This window comes from Dama dama, chromosome 22 (genome assembly GCF_033118175.1).
Source record: "Dama dama isolate Ldn47 chromosome 22, ASM3311817v1, whole genome shotgun sequence".
NCBI classification, from domain to species: Eukaryota; Metazoa; Chordata; class Mammalia; order Artiodactyla; family Cervidae; genus Dama; species Dama dama.
The window spans coordinates 45418018-45438412 of NC_083702.1; the positions used below are offsets into that span (position 1 = coordinate 45418018).

A 20395-nucleotide genomic window follows, 5' to 3' on the forward strand; every position below is an offset into this window, starting at 1 on the left:
AGTAGCCCCGGCTCACCGTAACTAAAGAAAGCCCACAAGCAGCCACGAAGACCCAGCAAAACCAAAAAAAATAAATAGATGAAAAGAAGATATACAAACAGACAACAAGCGCATGAAAAGATGCTCAACATCACTAACCATTAAGGCCAAGTAAAACCACAATGAGATACCATCGCATACCCACAATATGAGGCAGAAAAAATGAAAACAAAAAGCAAAAATTCCAGAGGACAACAAGTATTGTCAAGACTGTGAAGAAACTGGAACACTTGTGCGTTGCTGGCAGGAATATAAAATGGTGCAGCCACTGCTAACGGAACATCAGTGACTTGAAAAATTAAAATTATGATGACCATATGATCCCAAAATTCCACTTCTGGGTATATATCCAAAAGAATTGAAAGTACTGGTCTAGAACACATATTTGTATATGCATATTCATATTAGCACTATTCACAATAGCTAACAGGTAGAAACAATCCAAATGTCTGTTAATGGATGAATGGCTGAATAAAAAGTGGTGTATCCATAGCATGAAATATTATTCAGACATAAGAAGAAGTGATTTTCTGACAAGACAACTACATGGATGAACACTGAGGACATTGTATTGATACTAACACATATATATGGAATTTAGAAAGATGGTAACGACAACCCTATATGCAAAACAGAAAAAGAGACACAGATGTACAGAACAGACTTTTGAACTCTGTGGGAGAAGGTGAGGGTGGGATGTTGTGAAAGAACAGCATGTATATTATCTATGGTGAAACAGATCACCAGCCCAGGTGGGATGCATGAGACAAGTGCTCGAGCCTGGTGCACTGGGAAGACCCAGAGGAATCGGGTGGAGAGGGAGGTGGGAGGGGGGATCGGGATGGGGAATACTATAAATAGTAAATCTATTGCTGATTCATGTCAATGTATGACAAAACCCATTGAAAAAATTAAAAAAAAATTATTAATGAAAAAACTTTAGGTGATACAAATAAGCTTTAATACTTCATGAAGCAGACAGTGTCCTTTTAGAGGAGTGTAAAACAGGGTGGGAGGCAAGAAGCTTTTATAGAATCAAGAACAAGGACGAGAAAAGCAAACTATCTGATTGGCTGGGGCCATATAATCAACCTTGTTTGGGATGAGAAGGCCCAGAATGGCTTGGTGTTTGGGGTTTGGCCGACTGGATACACTGTGTTTCTGGTCAGCAGACCATTTACAGACACAGGGAAATTGTCCAAGTTTAGGTTCACTGACATGGCACGCTAGGCAGAAGCATCTTGAGCCTAGAAAGTTATTTTAACAAAACTGATTGAAATAAGCCAGTCACAAATCCCCAGTGGTTCAGATGGTAAAGAATCTACCTGCCATGCAGGAGACCCAGGTTCAATCCCTGGGTCAGGAAGATTCCCTGGAGAAGGGAATGGCAACCCACTCCAGTATTCTTGCCTGGAAAATCCCATAGACGGAGGAGCCTGGCGGGCTACAGTCCATGGGGTCGCAAAGAGATATGACTAACACTTGCATTTTCACTTTCAAAAGCCAAATACTGTATGATTCCATTTATCTGAGGCACCTAGGATAGTCCAATTTGGAGACTTCCCTGGTGGTCCAGTGGTTAGGACTCTGTGCTTCCACTGCAGGGGGCCTGGGTTTGATCCCTTGACAGATGCCACAAGTTACACAATGCAATTTTTAAAAAAAAAGATAAAATTAAAGGGTGGTTGGTTACTAGGGGCCGAGGGGCAGGAAGAATGGGAAGCTAGTGTTTACTGGGAGCAGAGTTTCCATTTGAGAAGATGAAAAAATTCTGAAGATAGATGGTGGTGATGATTGTAAAACCCTATAAATCTGCTTAATGCCACTGATGAAATGATCAATTTTATGTGGTATTATATATTTTATCACAATAAAAAAATTAATGATAAAAAGGAAGATAGTAAACAGCAACTACAAAAACAGATGACAGATAAAGAATCCTCACCAGAAAAGTGAAGCTAAAAGCTGATTAAAATTGTGAACAATTATTTTGCAATTAATTTTTTTTAATTACTGAAGCAAAAAAAAAAAAAATTACTGAAGCAATTTCCTCTACAATACAAGGTTGTAAACAGAGATCTGCAGGCTGAGGGAAGGCATGGCCAGACAGCTGGAGGAAATTCACTGGCGACTGGTAGAACTTAGGAAGAGTAAAATAAGAGATTTCCCCCATGACCCAGTGGTTAAAATTCTGCAGTTCTACTGCAGGGGCCCTGGATTAGATCCCTGGTCTGAGAACTACAATCCCACATGACTCTTGATGCAACCCCTCAAAAAAAGAAAAGAAAAATAAATCTGTCACAGAACCAAATGCTTATTGGGATTCATACAAGGGGAAAGAGACACTACTTAAAAAAAAAAAAAAAAAGCCACACGAAAGACAGAGATGAGAATACTGAGCAAAATTAAGTGAAAATGAAATGCTGAAAAGATTTGGCAAAAATATATGAAACAAAGGCAAAACTCCAACGTATGCTCTTTGGAATCCCTGAGGAAGAAACCCAAGAAGTGTGAACAGAACAAATATATAAAGATATGGTGTTGTTAGTCACTCAGTTGTGTCTAACTCTTTGCAACCTCATGGACTGTAGCCCTCCTCTGTGAAAATCTCCAGGCAAGAATACTGGAGTGGGTTGCCATTTCCTTCTCCAGTGGATCTTCCGGACCTAGGGATCGAACCCAGGTCTCCCTCATTGCAGGCAGATTCTTAACCATCTGAGCCACTGGGAAAGCCCCATCTAAAGATAAATGCAAAAAAAAAAAAAAAAAAATCTTTCCATAATAACCCCCAGAACAAGAACAACCAAGCAGCAGCTACAGAAATGGAGCACATAGAAATCTTCAGAGGTTCTGCAAGTGGGTGTGCGTGGGACAATTCTGTAATTCTCATTTTCCAGGATAATTTTTGGTATGCTATTAGCTCTCAGGATTCTAGAAGAAAAGATGTTTTGACTCACAATAGCTTAGGTCTACTCAGAAATCATCTGGAAACTGACAAAGGATGCCTCTTTTCAGCTTTGTGTTCAGAACCCATTTACCTTTCACCTGTTTTTTTATAAAAGATGCCAACACTTCAGATAAGCAAGAGAGAAGACACAAATCTCTTTTGCTTCCAACACCCATGACAGCCATCGTACAAACGAGTATTTTGAAGGGTGTATTATTTAATAAAGGACTTTACATTCGTTTTCTCCTACATTGCTCCACACAACACATAAGGTCAGTGCATTTATGTTCCTTGCATCTTATAGCCAAGGGAAGGCCAGCTCAGTAGGAAGTGTGCTCCAACAAAGGAAACTATAAGCAAGGTGAAAAGACAGCCTTCAGAATGGGAGAATATAATAGCAAATGAAGAAACAGACAAAGGATTAATCTCAAAAATATACAAGCAACTCCTGCAGCTCAATTCCAGAAAAATAAATGACCCAATCAAAAAATGGGCCAAAGAACTAAACAGACATTTCTCCAAAGAAGAAATACAGATGGCTAACAAACACATGAAAAGATGCTCAACATCACTCATTATCAGAGAAATGCAAATCAAAACCACAATTAGGTACCACTACACGCCAGTCAGAATGGCTGCTATCCAAAAGTCTACAAGCAATAAATGCTGGAGAGGGTGTGGAGAAAAGGGAACCCTCTTACACTGTTGGTGGGAATGCAAACTAGTACAGCCGCTATGGAGAACAGTGTGGAGATTCCTTAAAAAACTGGAAATAAAACTGCCATATGACCCAGCAATCCCACTCCTGGGCATACACACCGAGGAAACCAGATCTGAAAGAGACACGTGCACCCCAATGTTCATTGCAGCACTGTTTATAATAGCCAGGACATGGAAGCAACCTAGATGCCCATCAGCAGACAAATGGATAAGAAAGCTGTGGTACATATACACAATGGAATATTACTCAGCCATTAAAAAGAATACATTTGAATCAGTTCTAATGAGACGTATGAAACTGGAGCCCATTACACAGAGTGAAGTAAGCTAGAAAGATAAAGACCAATACAGTATACTAATGCATATATATGTAATTTAAAAAGATGGTAACAATAACCCTATATGCAGGGCAGAAAAAGAGACAGGGCAGATGTATAGAACAGACTTTTAGACTCTGTGGGAGAAGGCGAGGATGGGATGATCTGAGAGAATAGCATTGAAACATGTATATTATCAAGTGTGAAACAGATCGTCAGCCCAGGTTGGATGGATGCATGAGACAAGTGCTCAGGGCTGGTGCACTGGGAAACCCAGAGGGATGGGATGGAGAGGGAGGTGGGAGGGGGGATCAGGATGGGGAACACATGTAAATCCATGGCTGATTCATGTCAATGTATGGCAAAAACCACTACAATATTGTAAAGTAATTAGCCTCCAACTAATAAATGAAAAAAAAAGGGAAATGTGCTCACCTAACGTCTCTCCTGGTATGTGCAGCATGTGGACACAGGTTGGCCCACTTTTTGCTTCTATGCTGGGTCCCCACAACTTGAAGTCACGTCTCTCACGTTGGAAAGCGAGGCAGATGAGATGAGGCAGCTTTGAGCTGGGTTTCCCAGGGTCTGGGCCACAGCTGACTGCCGTCTGCAGTGCTGCCTGGGCAGCGGACAAAGCTCTCGGGAACTGAGGAGCTGCTCATCACCATACTTCAGCCCTCTAGTCAGGAAAAGGGCTCAGCTAGTCAACAGCTCACAGGAATGAGGGCATTTACCTTGGACCAGAAACCGTGTCTGAGGACAACTCTGCCCACTTCCTCCTTTTTGGCCACAGAGACGGGATGCTCCAAAGATGCTGAGCCTTCCTCATGGGGCAGCATTTCTCATAACGTGCATACAAGTCCCCTGGGGTCTTGTCCAATGGCTGACTAGGTTTCAGATGGCTGAAATTCTGCATTTCTAATCAAACTCCCAGGAAGCACCACTGCCCCCAGTCCTAAACCAAACTAGGCAAGAAACTCAGTGACAAGAAACCCTTCTCAGGATGCCCCTGGCTTTCAAGTCCAAGTCCAGGCTTTTTACTGCGACTCCTATGGTCTGCTTGACTTGACCCCCATTTCCAGCCTCTGCTTCCATCTTCATTACTGCATGGTCCCCTGATCCTCAAAAGACCCATATCCAGAAAATTTAAAGAACTCCAACAAGTCCACTAAAAAAAACGACAAACAGTCCCATAGAAAAATGGATACGAAACTTGACTAGGCATCTTATGCTTGCTGTTTGAGGGGCAGACAAACACTACAAGGTGGAGGGCTGCTGTTGACCTTCTCAATCCAAATGGGCAGAAGCCACCTTCAGGGGAAGCCTCAGGTGAGTAGTTGCATCCATGGAACCCACAGAAAGTTGCCTTGGGGCTGATCTTAAATTCACTAGTCCACCTGATGACTGAGCCCCATAGGGACAAGGACATGAGCCCACACCCCTTCCCCTCCGGTGCACCCTGTACTGACAAAGCTTAACACGGAGCCAACTGGCAACAGAGAACCATCAAGAGGGTCCAGTTTTGCGTTCACAGGCTGTGCACTCAAGGGTGGATTTGGAGCAGAGAGGCAATACATTGAAAACTGGCACAGGGGCAAATAATGGTCATGAATCAGGAGTTCTTTACACTACTCTTGAACACTTCTATATGTTTGAAATTACTCCTAAATTTAAAAACTATACTAGAAGAATGCCATTAGCTGAAATTGGTCAAAATAAGACATTGGGGAGGATGCTTTCTTGATTTGAAAAATTGCATTGGACTCTAGAAGAGAATTTGATTTTGGTCTTTGATTCTTCTGAGCTTTAAAAGATTTTTATTTCTTTTAATTTTTAAATTTTTATATATCTTCTCTGTGCCAGGTCTTTATTATAGCATTCAAGCTTCTCTAGTTGAAACTCGAGGGCTCTCTCTATTTGCAGCATGCTGGTTTAGTCACCTTGTGGCATACGGGATCTTAGTTCCCCAACCAGGGATCAAACCTGAGTCCCCTGGACTGGCAGGTGGATTCTCAATCACTGGACCCCCAAGGAAGGCCCTCTTTTAATTTTTCTAAAAGAAGGTTAGGAAGTAATGGAAGGAACCAAACTTGGGTCCACTCACCTGCAGGCAATAAAGACAATGTACAGACACCAAGGAAAGTTCAGCATGTATTGCAGGGCTCCAAGCAAGGAGTCCAGGAAGCTAGTGCTCAAAGACCCCAACTCCTCCATGGCTTTCAGAGTAAGGTTTTTAAAGACAGGATGAGGGAGGGGGATTGTGGGGTGCATGACCAGCTCGTGGACAGTCTTCTGATTGGCGGGTGGTAAGGTAATCAACTGTCAACATCGTCAACCATCTGGTTCCGACCAGCCTGGGATCCATGTGCTTGCAGGCTTGCAGGCAGCAAACAGTTAACTTCCTCTCCCTGGTGGGGGTTTCAGTATCTGCAAAACAACTCAGGACTCAGAGCTCTGAGTATTCTCCATAGCCCTGGAGGGAGAACTAAAGGTTCTTGACTTTGTTTAGTGGGCTAGACTGTTATTATTTTATCTTGCTTGACTGTTTTCCTGTCTTTCTGCATTTTCTCACTTCTCTAATTTATTCTTTGGAACTCAGGAAAGGCGTAGGAGGCTAAAGTTTTTCTACAGACAAGAGGCAGGCAGAGGACCCTGAGGAGAGGGGTAGGTATCCAAGGGACATCTGGTATCTGATGGCTCCGCTCTCACTGGGTTGTGTAACTGCACCATCCTCATCTTACAGAGAATGCCTCAGAACTGAGAGGTGTCTCAGAACTCCTGACTGTGATGGAGGGCTGTGTGCCACCTCCGGGGCATCCATGAAGAACCCCACTCGATCCAGAAGGGAGAGGACAGTGGGGGTGGGGGTAGGGGTTGCCCTAAGTAACAGGAGGAGTAGATGGGCTTCTCTTGGCCAAAAGGACAAAGATGTAACCAGTGGGGAGATAAGATGAGGGGAAGGCATCTGTTCACCAGAATTCCAGGTGATGCAGATGAGTGTGTTTCTGGGATGTAGACCCTGATAGGGAAGTGTGTGTGGAGCAGGGGTGCTGCCTGCTGAAGGCATTTCAGGGAGGAAGACGGCACAGAAGCTGCTTGGGCTATGAGGAAGGAAGGAAGGGATGCAGAAATGGGCGGGGGGAGAAGAGGAAAGTCTTCTTTCCAGAAGCTTCTGCCCCAGTGGAGGAATCAGAGAACCTCTCCCTTTCCCCGCCTCCCCCCCACCCCTCCATCCTCCCTGCATGCTGACTGGGAGCACTAGTAAGGATTCAAGCTTATTTCAAGGTGTTTTCTTCCAGATGGATGCTGCATATCTGCATCCAGATGGAGTCCTGGATTTTATTCAGGTGACGGCTTATTTCGTTGCTCAACAAACCAAAACTCAGAAATGTGACCAGGCCAATAAGCCTCAGAGGTGAATCTCCAGTCTCCATTGTCTGGTTCTTTCTTTTCTTTTATTCCAAACTTTCCACAAAACAAACAAAACCCCAAGTTTTGTGAATACAGTATTTTATGCAGGTATTATTATTGATAATATTTATTCAGAACTTGAACAATGCTCATGCACACTTACAGAACAATATTAAATGGGGTGAAAGCTATTTACTTACTGTTAGGCTCATGAAAAATTTATAAAAAGGGAATGACAGCAACAAAAGCAGGAACCACAGCCTGGGAGACAACTATTTAAAAACCCTGGATCATAAGAGAGTTCCCATTGCCCATCTTAGAAACCAGCACCAGCACTGATCAATCAGAGTGCGTCCTTAGACTTTGCCCTGCCCTTTACCACGTGGGAGCCCCCAGCTGGCAGCAGGCACATCTGGGGGTGATGAGGCCACGGTGGCTGAACCTGACAGAAGTCTGTCTGAGAAATGGAAAGACAGATGCCTGATGACATCACTTTAATCCCCTGGGTCCACACACACACCTGAAGCTCACTGTTCCCTTAAGGTTTTAAAGTTCGTGAGCCAATAAATTCTTTTCTTTTGTATAAGTCTGTTTAAATTGGTTTTGGCCACTTAACAGTAATGACTAATATATGTCTAATTAAAAAGTTATAGGTACAGTAGAAAAAATAGTTTGTAACAACAACAAAAAACAATGTCTATAAAAACACAGGGAAACATGGAATGGTAGAAAATATTCCTAAGTGAAAACAGCAAAATGGAAGGTTATAGCTCTGCAGACAAATGAGGGAATTGAGAATGAAAAAGAAAGAAAGCTCAGTGGGTTATAGGAAAAATCTATTTTACAATGCAACCTTGAAGAAGGGTCTCCAGCAGGCAGTAACGCCCAAAGCAAGAAAAGCACAGAAGAAAATTCTCCACCAAAATAACCAGCAGCTGTCAGCCTTGACTGGGGCACTATTTTCTGCCCTTGTTACTTTCCTGAATTTTAAAAAGTTGTGCTGAATGGCCATGCACGACTTCTAAAATAGCAGCTGAAACACAGAAAAGAAAAAAAAAAAAAAAAGATGTAAGATGGGTGAACTGGGAATTGAGAAGAGTCCTTACAGGTTCTGATGTCCTGAGGAGCTCCGAGCGCTTGCGCCTGGTGAGGAGGACAGAGAGGCCCCTTCCTCATGCAAATCTGGTTGAGCAGGTTCCAGTGACATCCTTTTTTGTGCAAACCTCCAGGAACTTCTCTGGCAATTACTGCCCAGGTGGAGGAGGGGAAGGACAGAGAAGGGCAACCCGACCTGAGTTGATACACAAGAGAGAACACAACATATCCTCCATCCCAGGAGCCCTTGTGTCTGATGTCAGCACTTAACATAGAGCCTGGCGTCAACAGTGCAAGAGAGTAAGTGTGAGGGGAGGAGACGCTGGAGTCCAGGGAGTGAGTTACATGCGGGAAGGAAGAGGGGGGACCGACTGACTCCCACTAGCAGGCAGTGTGACACTCACCAGCTGCCAGAGCCCTGGGGACCCTCGTGGGCCTGCCAGCTGGTAAGTCTCCAGGCATTTCTTCTGCCAACCCTGCCCACCCCCTCCCTGGTCCCCTTTGATTCCACTCAGAGACCCCGAGTTCAATTGCCTTCATCTTCCCCTGTCACCTGGGATCCGGCTTCCCCACGCCTGGCTGGTGGCAGAGGCACGGTCCCCATGGTTCCCTCCGAAGAGGAGCTCATAGGCTTTTTTTCTTGCAAGAGGTTCTGAAAAAACAAAAAAACCCCACAAAAACACCAATCAGAGTGAAGCCACCGGGGCAGCTCATCCTGGAGATCCAGGCTCCGGCTCCTAGGTCAGGCTCCCTGGCTGTCATTCTGACTCTCCTTCCACGTTGCTGCAAGCATTTGGCAAGTTATATAAGCTCCTTATGAACACCGCAGTCTGGGAGGCTGAACGGCAGAAATGTATGTCCTCATAGTTGTGGAGGCTGCAAGCCCTATATTCAGGTGCTGGTCGGTTGGGTTCCTGGTGAGGGGACTCCTCCTGGCTTGTAGACATGGCCCTTCTTCACATGGCCTTTCCTCTGTGCCGGTGTAGGCAGAGAAAGAGAGAGCCCCCTGGGTTCCCTCCTCCTCGTATAAGGACACCAGTCCCCGAGGATTACAGCCCCAGTCCTACAACCTCATTCAACCCCAGTCACCCCTCCTCAAAGACCCCAGTGACAAAAAGTCACCTTTGGCCTTAGCACTTCTATGTATAAAGCTTCCTGCTGCTGCTGCTGCTGCTGCTAAGTCACTTCAGTCGTGTCCGACTCTGTACGACCCCATAGACGGCAGCCCACCAGGCTCCCCCGTCCCTGGGATTCTCCAGGAAAGAACACTGGAGTGGGTTGCCATTTCCTTCTCCAATGCATGAAAGTGAAAAGTGAAAGCGAAGTCGCTCAGTCGTGTCCAACTCTTTGCGACCCCATGGACCGCAGCCTACCAGGCTCCTCCATCCATGGGATTTTCTAGGCAAGAGTACTGGAGTGGGCTGCCATTGCCTTCTCCGATGTATAAAGGTTAGGGGGATACATTTCAATCCCTAACGCTCCCCAGGATTCAGTGTCCTCTTCTGTACCGCTGGCAAGACCCTCTTCCCTGTACATGGATGTCAAGAAGCACTGATGGATGTTACGTAGCAACTTGGATGGGAGCAGAATTTGGGGGAGAACGGGTACATGTGTATGTATGGCTGAGGCCCTTTGCTGTCCACCTGAATCTATTACATAGTTAATCAACTATACTCCAATACAAAATAAAAAGTTGTTTTTCTAAACAAAGTACAAGTTAAAAAACAAAAAGAAGCATTGATGGGAAAACAGAAGGCATGACAGGTCTGTCCAGAACAGTATCAAGATGTACTTGATACCTTTTGGACCTCTAGGGCCACCAGACACCCCACATCCTTGGGAATAGGCAGGCAAACTACACACAGTGGCTTCCTCATCACCCTTCCCATAGACCCCAGTGCCCATAAGCCCAATTAAAGCTTTGACCCCGCTCTGCGCCACCCACGAGGGACCGCACCTCACCGTCTGCTGCAGGCTCTCGTAGCGCTGGGTGAGTTGTGTCAGCTGCCTTTCCAGCTCCCGAGCCCGGGCCCTTAGCTCTGCTGCAAGCTCTGTTCTGGCTCCCTCCTTCAGCTGCTTCCAGTCCTTAAGGAGGGAGGCCAAGTCCACGCTGAGGGAAAAGCCAGCCATCGCACTGCCCAGCAAGCGAGCCTTGGTTTTCATCACCAGCGTGGTACCTTCAAAGGCCCTTTGCACCTGCCTGCTCCTTAGGGCTGAGACCTGGCCGGTGGTCAGGAGGCGCTTGGCAGCAGTGGCCAGGCGTGGGTGAGACTTGGTGATCTGAACGGCACGGATGCTCTTCTGAACACCCTCGATGGCGCTTCTACAATTCTGAATCACCTTTCCAGCGGCCATGATGTAGTCTACCCCAGCTTGCCTGGCCTTTTGGCCACTGGAGGGCATTAGGCTACCCACCTGAGCTTGGGCTTCTTGACTGTGAAAACGTTCCAAAATGTTGGTCAAGATACTGATGACCTCCCCTGCTGTCCCCAAAACTCTACCTGCAGCGGAGAGCACCAGGCTTCCCCCTGCTGTCGCCGGAGCAAGGACTAAGCCCAGTATGCTCATGGCTCTGGAGACCACGGTGATGGAATTGGCCACCACACTGGTCTTGGTGAGTGTTTTGTTTGTTGTGTCAATTCGGTCTGCAAGGGCCTGGAGCTTCCGGATGTCCACTTCCAGCTCCCCTTTCAGGTTGGGAAACTCTTCCAAAAATATTCTTTCTTCAGCTGACAGGTCACTATCTTGCGGCTTCACATCGTCACATGGAAGAATGTCATCCGCATCCCTGTGGATGAGTGAAATAAAGATTTCCAGTCCCCCAGATGGGAAGGCCAAATTCTTAGCCAAGCCCACGTGGTTTCTGGATCTTCTTGCCAGTCCAGACTACATTCTCCTTGCATCTTCCTAGCATCTCTGTTACCTCTAACCCAACCATTAATAAGAAAAGTCCCAGAGCATCATTAGGAGCTGCTAATTTGCTTCAGAGAAGAAACATGTAAGAGGGGCATCTGGAGGGAAACGAGAGAAATGGAGCCTTGGCCAAAGAGATGGAGGAAACGGATTAGCATCAGGGGACTTTTTCAACCTTGCTCAAAGAGGCTAAGAAGATATAACTGAGGTGGGGCAATGGGAGATGCTAAGATCCTAGTCATGATCAGGAACCTGGGACTAACTGGGGACAGGGAAAGCTCTGAGGAAAGTAGGAGGAAGAGGAGACCAGGTGCTGGGCGGGAGGTTGGGAGCCCTGTGCACGGAGGTGAGTCCGCGGGAAGAGGCACCATGCTGTAGAGTTCATCCTTCACTTTGATGACCTGGAACTCGGTTACCCTGCTGTACCTTTGTTTCTCTCAGGAGTCGCACCCTGAGGGGCTGAGATAAATGATCGCTGATGTTCTGAGTGTTCTCCTTGACACTTGGCTGGCTTTCCTCGCTCTCTTAAGCAGATTGATTCTTCGTGGAAGAAGTCAGGGACGAGAGGACCCCTTCCCCTCCCCCATCCTCTCCGTGTCCTTAGGCAGTACTGAGGGATCTTTGCCGGGATCTTCATGTGGCCTTCATGGGAGAGCAGTCTGGGGGTGAGGAAGAAAGCCTCTCCCCCGGGTGCTCTCCTCAAGCTCAGCGCCCTGGGTGCAACTCCTTCAGGGCGAGCTGAGAAGGCCAGGTGAGGACAGGGATTCCCTGGCCCACAGGAGGATATCAGAGCTGGAAGGAGCCCTGGGGAAGATCTAAGCTTCCTCCTTTACTTTTCTGTGGTGGAAGCAGAAGCCCAGATGGGGCGTGAAATTGTTAGTCACTAAATTGTGTCCAACTCTTTGGGATCCTGTGGACTGCAGCCCACCAGGCTCCTCTGTCCATGAGATTCTCCAGGCAAGAATACTGGAGTGGGTTGCCATTGACGGAGGAGCCTGGAGGGCTACAGTCTATAAGGTCGCAAAGAGTCGGACTCGACTGAATGACTGAGTATGCCTGCATCCTACGTTAGGCAGCAATGCCTCCTGACACAGAGAGAACTACAATCTAATTCTGTTACACATGTGTAGCTCACCTAATTCCCTCAGGAGACATTGGCTGATGGCCTGTGCGGGGCTGGCGTTGCTATGTCTGCTGGTGAACACACGCTGGAGCTTAAATTCATGAATGAGGCAATGTTAAAGGGCTTTTTTGGTGATACATTAACCTCACAGAGGTGAGGTCCAAGGGGGCAATTTCTGCCCTTGGAGTCCCGTTGCCCAGGGTCAGGTACCTAACAAGAACTTGACTTGTGCTCCAAAGTAGTGTAAACCATGGAATATTTTTCTTCCAGGGACATAGCTTCGTATACATAATGGAGACCAGGGAGAAGGCAGGCCTCATTTACAACTGTTCTCCTGGGACACGTTTGTCACATGTCGTGAGAATGCCTAAGCACTTCTACAGACGTTGCCCTTTCCCCAGGGACACAGGGCTCTGGATTACCTTTGCAAACCAACACCAGTCTTGCAGGCTTTCCCTGCCTGCCCGCCCAGCAGGTTCTGTGGCATCAAATCCATGCTCCTTTTGTCCGTGGGAAAAGGAGAGCTGTCACCACGACTCAAAGGATCTCCTGGGTGGAGACACAGAAAACAAGCTTACTGCAGGGTCCATGAAATCATGTGAAATTCAAGTGTGGGGACTTCCCTGGCAGTCCAGGGGTTAAGGTTCCATCCACACTTCCCATGCAAGGGACACAGGTTCAATCCCTGGTCGGGGAACTAAGATCCCACCTGCTACGCGGTGTGGACAAAAAGAGTTTTAAAACTTCAAAAAAGAAACTCAAGTGTGGAGGGATTTTAGATGATGTGAAATCCAAATAGTAAGAAGACATAAAGGACTAAATATTTGAAAACTGTTGTTTTTACATTAGATGTTGAGGTGAGCTTATATAGAATAAGTCCTCAGCTTGATAAAGTTTGACGTCACACATCCGAGTCATCACCACCCAGATCGAGATAAAGGACAGAAGGTTTCCTTAACGCCAACCCAGTCAACATGCACCCCACCACACGGGTGATCACTGCTCTGATTTCTATGACCTTTAATTTGTTTGCCTGGTCTTGAATTTCACGTCAGTGGCATCAGTTGTTTGGTTTCTTTCGCTCAATACAATGTCTGTGAAATTCTTTCATGTTGTCATGGTTTTAAAAACATTCAGTAGCTTCAAAAAATGAGAGGGCTTCCCTGATGGCTTAGTGGTAAAGAACCAATGCGGTAAACACTAGTTCAATCCCTGATCAGGGAAGATCCCAGCTGCTAGGGAGCAACTAAGGCCATGCATGCGCCACAACTACTGAGCCTGTGCTCTAGAGCCTGCTAACTGCAACTACTGAAGCCCGCATGCCCTAGAGTCTGTGCTCCGCAACAAGAGAAGTCACTGCAGTGAGAAGCCCCCATTAGCCGCAGCTAGAGATAAGCTCTCGCAGCAACGAAGATCCAGCACAGCCCAAAATAAATAATGATAGAGATACACCATAAAGCAAATGTCAAGCGCTTGGTAAGTGGAGGAGCCCCACGTGATTCCAGTCAGGCCTCGAGCCGTGGATCTCCATCAGGGATAAGCTTTCTCCCCGGGGGGTAGGTGAAGCCCATAGACATTCAGCGGTGGGCGTCAGGGGACACTGCTCCTGGTGCCTAGTGGGTGGAGGCTGGAGATGCTGCTAAACGCCCTACAGCGCACAGGACGGCCCCCACAGCTAAAAGTGGTCCAGTCCAAACTGTCAGTGGTGCTGAGGCTGAGAAACCCTGCAGGAGCCCCAGGCTTTACCAGCAGCTCCTGAAAGCTCCCCATTTTCCCTTTTAGCCCCACTGGATGAAGAGCTAGAGTGACAGCAGGGAGCCCTTGGTCCTACCGGGTCCCATCCTCTCACTACTGACCCTCTCTCGGGGGATGTCAGAGGATGTTATGTTTTGAGAGGGATGGAAATGATGGGCGAGGATTAGAGAAGTTATCTTCATATGAGAGCTGATATGTACGAGACTTTGTTGTTTTGGGAGCCTTCAGCTCTGCTGTATCCTGTCCCTTCCCCTCAAACCAACTCCCTCATATACACCATTGATGTCAGAGAAGTCGGATACTCTGGAACACAGCTTTGAGATAATCCCCTTAATCTTTATCACCAGCCCCTGCCCCTCAAACTCCCTAAATAAGCATACAACCCAAGAAACACTGCAGGTGGCAATTTTGAGACAATTCAGCTGGCATCTTTTCCTATAAAGATGATACCCCTAAACCACTCTTGTAGAGAACAGCTAGGGAAATGTCTTGGCCTGTGATATCTCCTATAATCTGGGGTCCAGGCCCTGTCTCTCTCTCTGTCTAGGATCCAGGGGTCCCCAGCCAATGGAGGGGAAGATGCAGCTTGGTTGGTCTAATCACTTGCTTAATCATGTTTTTATTTAAACTTCAAATGACCTCTGAGGAAAAGATTTCTATCTTGATTTATCAAGTAAAGAAACTGAACTTCAGACCCAGGCTCACGCTAGGAGCTGGCCGGATGGGGATTTGAATGGGATGGGGGTTCCTGACAGTGACTCTTTTTCCCAAACCAACTGCAGGGGCAACCTCTTGGGCCCATCGTCCTTTAGAAGTGAGGCCCCAGAGCAGCCCTCCTCCTGGGTCTCCTGGCCCACCTGCTCTCAATGAAGCACTCACCGTGGCCTCAGGTCCCGAGGGCCTTCCTTCTTCTCCCCTCCAGGGGCCTCAGATCCAACAGGGGGCTGTGAGCGTCTAGGCTGCAGGAGGACAAACACACAGTGCAGAGTCTCCAGCTGGTTTTGCTCATCATGGAAAGACCCGAGGCTCTGATTGCAAAACTGGATTCAAGTTCAGTGAGGCAGGCACAGAAGTGTCAATGCCAAAGCAGCTCTTGGTGGGGGTGAGGGTTGAGGGGGGAGACCCCCCCGGGGCTTATTGAGCAATGGCTTGCACTTTTACTTTCCTTTCTGCTTCTTTCTCTAACAGATGTGCAATGAAGGAGCTGGCTGAATCTGAGTCAGGTCTGGTCTTACCTCTCCTGGTCCCAGCTGTTCCAAGAGCAAAGCGAGGGTGCTTACGTCCTGCAAGGACTCTGAAGTCAAGCAGACCATCTGAAGCTGTGTCACTGTGAGCCTCTTTCTCAACTGCCCTTGGCCTTGATTCCCTGTCTGTGAAATGGGTATTTAGTAAAACAGCCCTTGTGGCAAAGAGCCATCGTGAGGATCCCAGGAGCAAATGAGGCAACGCCCAGCGTGGAAACAACGCCTAACAAATGCGTTCGTGGTCCTGCCACGAGAGCCCTCTTCTGCTCTCTGAGGAGGGGGTTGACCTCAAAGTCGAAGACCTCTCTTCTGTTACTGTGAAACGCAAAAGGCTCTGGAAAACGGAAACGTTTTTTCATAATTCATTTGGTGGTAAAACCTGACCCGAGCTGGAAAAAATTTATAGTTTTGATGTATCCACCTTCTTTTTAAATATTCAGTTTCCCTGCAGAAATATACCTAGTGTTTGAACAAGGCGGGTGTTTGGGGGCTGATCTCAGGGTACACACACACACACACACACACACACACACACACACACATATATAATAGTATTTATTTGTTTATTTTGTTTTTGGCTGTGCTGAGTCTCCATTGCTATGTGGGCTTTTCTCTAGTTTGGCAAGTGGGGGCTCCTCTCTAGCTGGGGTACATGAGTGGCTCATTGCAGTGGCTTCTCTTGAGGAACACGAGCTCCAGGCACATGGGCTTCAGTAGTTGCAGCTCCCAGGTTCTAGAGCACCAGCTCTGTAGTTGCTGCTCATGGGCTTAGCTGCCACACAGCATGTGGGATCCTCCCACCCAGGGATCGAACCCTGGTTCCCTGCATGGTTCTTTACCACTGAGCCACCAGGGAAGCCCCGGTCTCAGTTTATAATAACCCACGTTGTGTTTGGACCGCCCCTGGGGTCCTCATGCTTAAAAAATGCCCTTCAGCAATAACCATCAAAAAACTAAAAAATAAATAAAGGTTTAAGACTTATGTGTTAGTAGCTCAGTTGTGTCCAACTCTTTGCAATCCCATGGACTGTAAAATTACATAAAAGAAAAAAATTTAATTAATTAATTAAATAAAGGTTTATTACTTACAAGACCTGGGGTAGGGTGTTGGTTAAGAGGGGAATGGAGAAAAGAGCAGAAGAGCCTGGGGTTCTGCTTTTACTGGGGTCAGAGATGGGGGCCCTGAGTCTTCAAGGGCTCCCTGTTTATTGGTAAATTTAAACATAAGAGGGGAAATTGAAGGCACAGGAGCAAGTGACCCAAATGGTCAGGGATTAAAATCAACCAAGAGCTCTAAAACCAAGGGCCTCCGTGGGGAAGGCAGCTGGCTTTTTAATTGAGTGCTGGGGCTACCAAAGTGTTTATTCAATATCACCATCTTCAAAGCGGATGCCTCAGCAATCAAAGATTAAGTCAGGCTCTTGCATTACAAACAACAAAACCCCAGGTTTAGGGTTTACTCTACAAGAGGGCTTCAGGGGGTGTTACATAATGTATAATATCTGCACCTTTCCAAAATCCCCCAAATTGGAAACTGAAACGCTCTGACCCCTTTGATTTGAGACATGGGACTGTGGTCCTGATGCTCCCTCCCATTTTACAAATGGGGAAACTGAGACCTCAGGAGGGTGGGGTGGCTTGCCCCATGGTCATATAGCTAAGAAATGACAACCCCAGTTCTAGGCCCTGTGTCTGTGGGAACAGCCTTTTGGGTAGTCATGGGCTGAGATTTGTGTCTGTGTGTGTGTGTGTGTGGTCACACACAAGCTGGAACCTAGGGCTGTGTGGTTTGTTCACGTTTATATGTCCCGGGGTCCCAGGCCCTCTCCCCAGCACCCCCGAGGCCACACTGGGGGCTTTGCTTTGCCGGGGGAGGGAGCCCACCCAGCCAGGCTTAGTCTGCAGGGTGGGGACTGACTGCTTTTCCTGGGCCCGTGAGCAGAAATGAGAGGCTGGAGGGCCCTGAGCTGGGACCCGTGGGGACTTTTGTCGCCCTGGAGTCCTGGCCGCCCACACCTGAGGAGGCTCTGACCTGAAGCTGTCCTGGAGGTGGAATTGACCAATCCTGGGCCACCAGGTCATCCGAGCCTCTCTGCTGTTTCCCCCGGCAACACACCAGGTGTGGCTTATCCTCAGTCCTGCGAGCCTCAGGGGCTGGCCGGCCATTGGATTGGGGGCAGCGGGGTGTGTTTGCTCCAATGACTTTTATGAAACCATAGCCCCAAGAGATGCTGGGTGAGCCAGTTACCTGTCACCTGCAGGAAACCTGCTTTTCTGGTGAGACAGAAAGCACACCCTATAACCCAGATGAGCATGAATCAGTTCATTTCCTTAAACTCCCCTAACCACCTCCAACTTGCTGAAAAGAAAAAAACTGGCCTCAAGTTACCTCCGTCTCTTGCATATGAAACACACTCTTTTCGGCAACATTTTCTTGACAACCATGGGGTTTGCAGCAGAGAAAGAGTTACTCACAAGGCAGCCAAGTGAGGAGACAGGAGAATGAATCTCAGATGTGCCTGCCTGAAGACAATGGGCTTGAGATATTTATGGGATGAATAAGCAGGGAGATGGGAGGTAGACAAAAAGGTGAGGTGATCAGGGTTCTGTGCATGTGTATCTGAGTCACATCCTTCTCTGGGGGGTGTGTGTTCAAAAGTGGAAGCTCTTAGTGTGATCTGAGGGTGTAGTTTGATGTCAAAATGTTGTTCTTTGGACACCTGAACAGGTCCAGTTTTAGGGTAGGTGGTCCCTATACTCTTAGCCAGCTTGAAACTGACCAGAGTCAATCACAAGTTCTTGGAAAACAACTTAAGCCGATCTGCCTATTACTACAACGACCCATATGCAGACTATCTGCATAGGGGGGTTAAGAAGTCAGAAAATAATTAAGGCGAGCCTGGTCAGGGAAGGCGGGTTACAAGTGGGGGAGTTTTTAACAAGCTGTTCTTACCTGCTGTTCTGCAAACGCAAGCTCAGGAATTTCTTAGTCACCAGTTTCTATTAACTCTCAGGGGCATAGTTTCAATATGGGCTTTTTAACCCTATTGGGCGAGGTTTCAGAGTAAGTCATTTGTGGGTGAGTATTCAGGCAAATTCAGGCCCCAATTTCCTATCGGGGCATTAAAAAAAAAAAAAAAAACTCAACTGAGTAAATGTAAGGATCACATTGGCTTCACTCATCTATTCATAAATTCGACAGTGCCCCACTTAGCAAATAGAAGCTGAGCTGAACTGTAGAAAAGGAAAGGTTTCTCAAGGTGGAAAGAGATAGAAAAAGGAAATTATTAGCAGAGAATGCATTGTTTCAGGCAAAGGGCACCTCTTGAAGGGAACGGAATCACCCCACCAGGCTGACTGATTACAGGTGCCATTCCTGGGGGGTTGATGCTGCAGTTAGGGTAAGTACTAAGTCTTGCTTTGCCATTGTGGATTTAACCTGAGTGACTCCATTTGGAGGCTACTGTTTCCTTTTAAAAAAAATTTATTTATTTACTTATTTTTGGCTGTGTTGGGTCTTCACTGTTTTGCTAGTTTTTCTCTAGTTGCAGCAAGACAGGGCTACTCTCTAGGTGTGGTATGTGGGCTTCTCATTGGGTGGCTTCTCTTGTTGCGGAGCACAGACTCTAGGGTGCAGGGGCTCAGTATTTGTGGCCCCCAGACTCTAGAACAAGTTGGTGATGGACAGGGAAGCCTACTGTGCTGCAGCCCATGGGGTCGCAAAGAGTCAGACATGACTGAGCGTCTGAACTGAACCGACTCTAGAACACAGGCTCAATAGTTGAGGTGCATGGACTTAGTTACTCCGGGGCATGTGGGATCCTCCTGGATCAGGGATGGCACCTGTGTCTCTTGCATTGGCAGGCGATTCTTTACAACTGAGCTGCCAGGGAAGCCCTGCTGTTTCCTTTTAACAGGGGCTTTTCCCTTCCTGCAGTTTGCTAAGCCCTGGGGTGACATCTGGCTGGGGGTGCCTGTGTGGCCCCTCTGGGATCTGGCTGGCTTGCATACCCCCTTTGCCCCACCCTCCAGCTGGGTGCCTGCTGCCTCCTGCTGGTGAAACACCCCCTGGCGTCTCTCTGCCAGCTCCCTGGTGCCAGCCTGGCTCTGAGGAGCTATAAGCTTCTTGGCCTTTGCACCCCCAGCAGCCAACCCACACTGAGAACAGGCTCCCATCTCTCTGTGAAGTCCCCTATCCCTCAGCCTGTCTCCCAGACCTCACTCAGGCCTTGGGGGCTGCAGTGGGCAGGGGGAAGACTGGACTCAGGCTGGGGAGGCAGGAGGTGTTTCAGCCCCTCTCTCCAGCTAAACAGCACTCCTCACTGCTCTCAGCCAATGCCCCCCGCCCCCACTGGGAGGTTTTACGCCACTTCCGCCAAGTTTGAACACAATGGGGAGAAGCTGCAGGTGATTTCTGGCTCTGCCTCTTTCCCTCCCTCTCCTGGAAAGCTACTCCCTAAACCATGTCCAACCCTCCCGTACCCTGAGGACTTGTCCTCCCGTTCTTATTCTTTGGGAAACGAAACACGAGATTGAGCCACGTTGAAGAGGATCGGGGTTGGGGGGAGGGGAACAATTTACAAATAAAGGGAACTATGCATTGGGGTGGAGAAGGAAATGGCAACCCACTCCAGAATTCTTGCCTGGGAAGTCTTGTCTATGGACAGAGGAGCCTGGCAGGCTACAGTCCATGGGGTCACAAGAGTCAGACATGACTTAGCAACTAAACCACCACCACACGCATTGGGGGGTATTTAAAAAACATCCTAGTTACACTTGCCAAACGCTTAGAGAATTTCTACTGTTAACGAAAGTTAAAGTTGTTAAAGTG

At 47.5% G+C, this 20395-nt stretch overlaps 1 protein-coding gene across 1 annotated transcript; it reads right to left on the reverse strand.

The window, feature by feature from the left end:
* Window positions 1-9055: 9055 nt before the first annotated feature.
* LOC133043122 (uncharacterized) lies at window positions 9056-19740 on the reverse strand. Its single transcript, XM_061123980.1, has 8 exons — window positions 19590-19740; window positions 17483-17766; window positions 15556-15690; window positions 15200-15279; window positions 14312-14364; window positions 13034-13114; window positions 10492-11321; window positions 9056-9181 (listed from the first exon to the last, which is right to left on the reverse strand). The coding sequence occupies exons 1-8, from the start codon at window positions 19738-19740 to the stop codon at window positions 9056-9058; spliced, it is 1740 nt and encodes a 579-aa protein (XP_060979963.1).
* Between the last annotated feature and the right edge of the window lie 655 nt (window positions 19741-20395).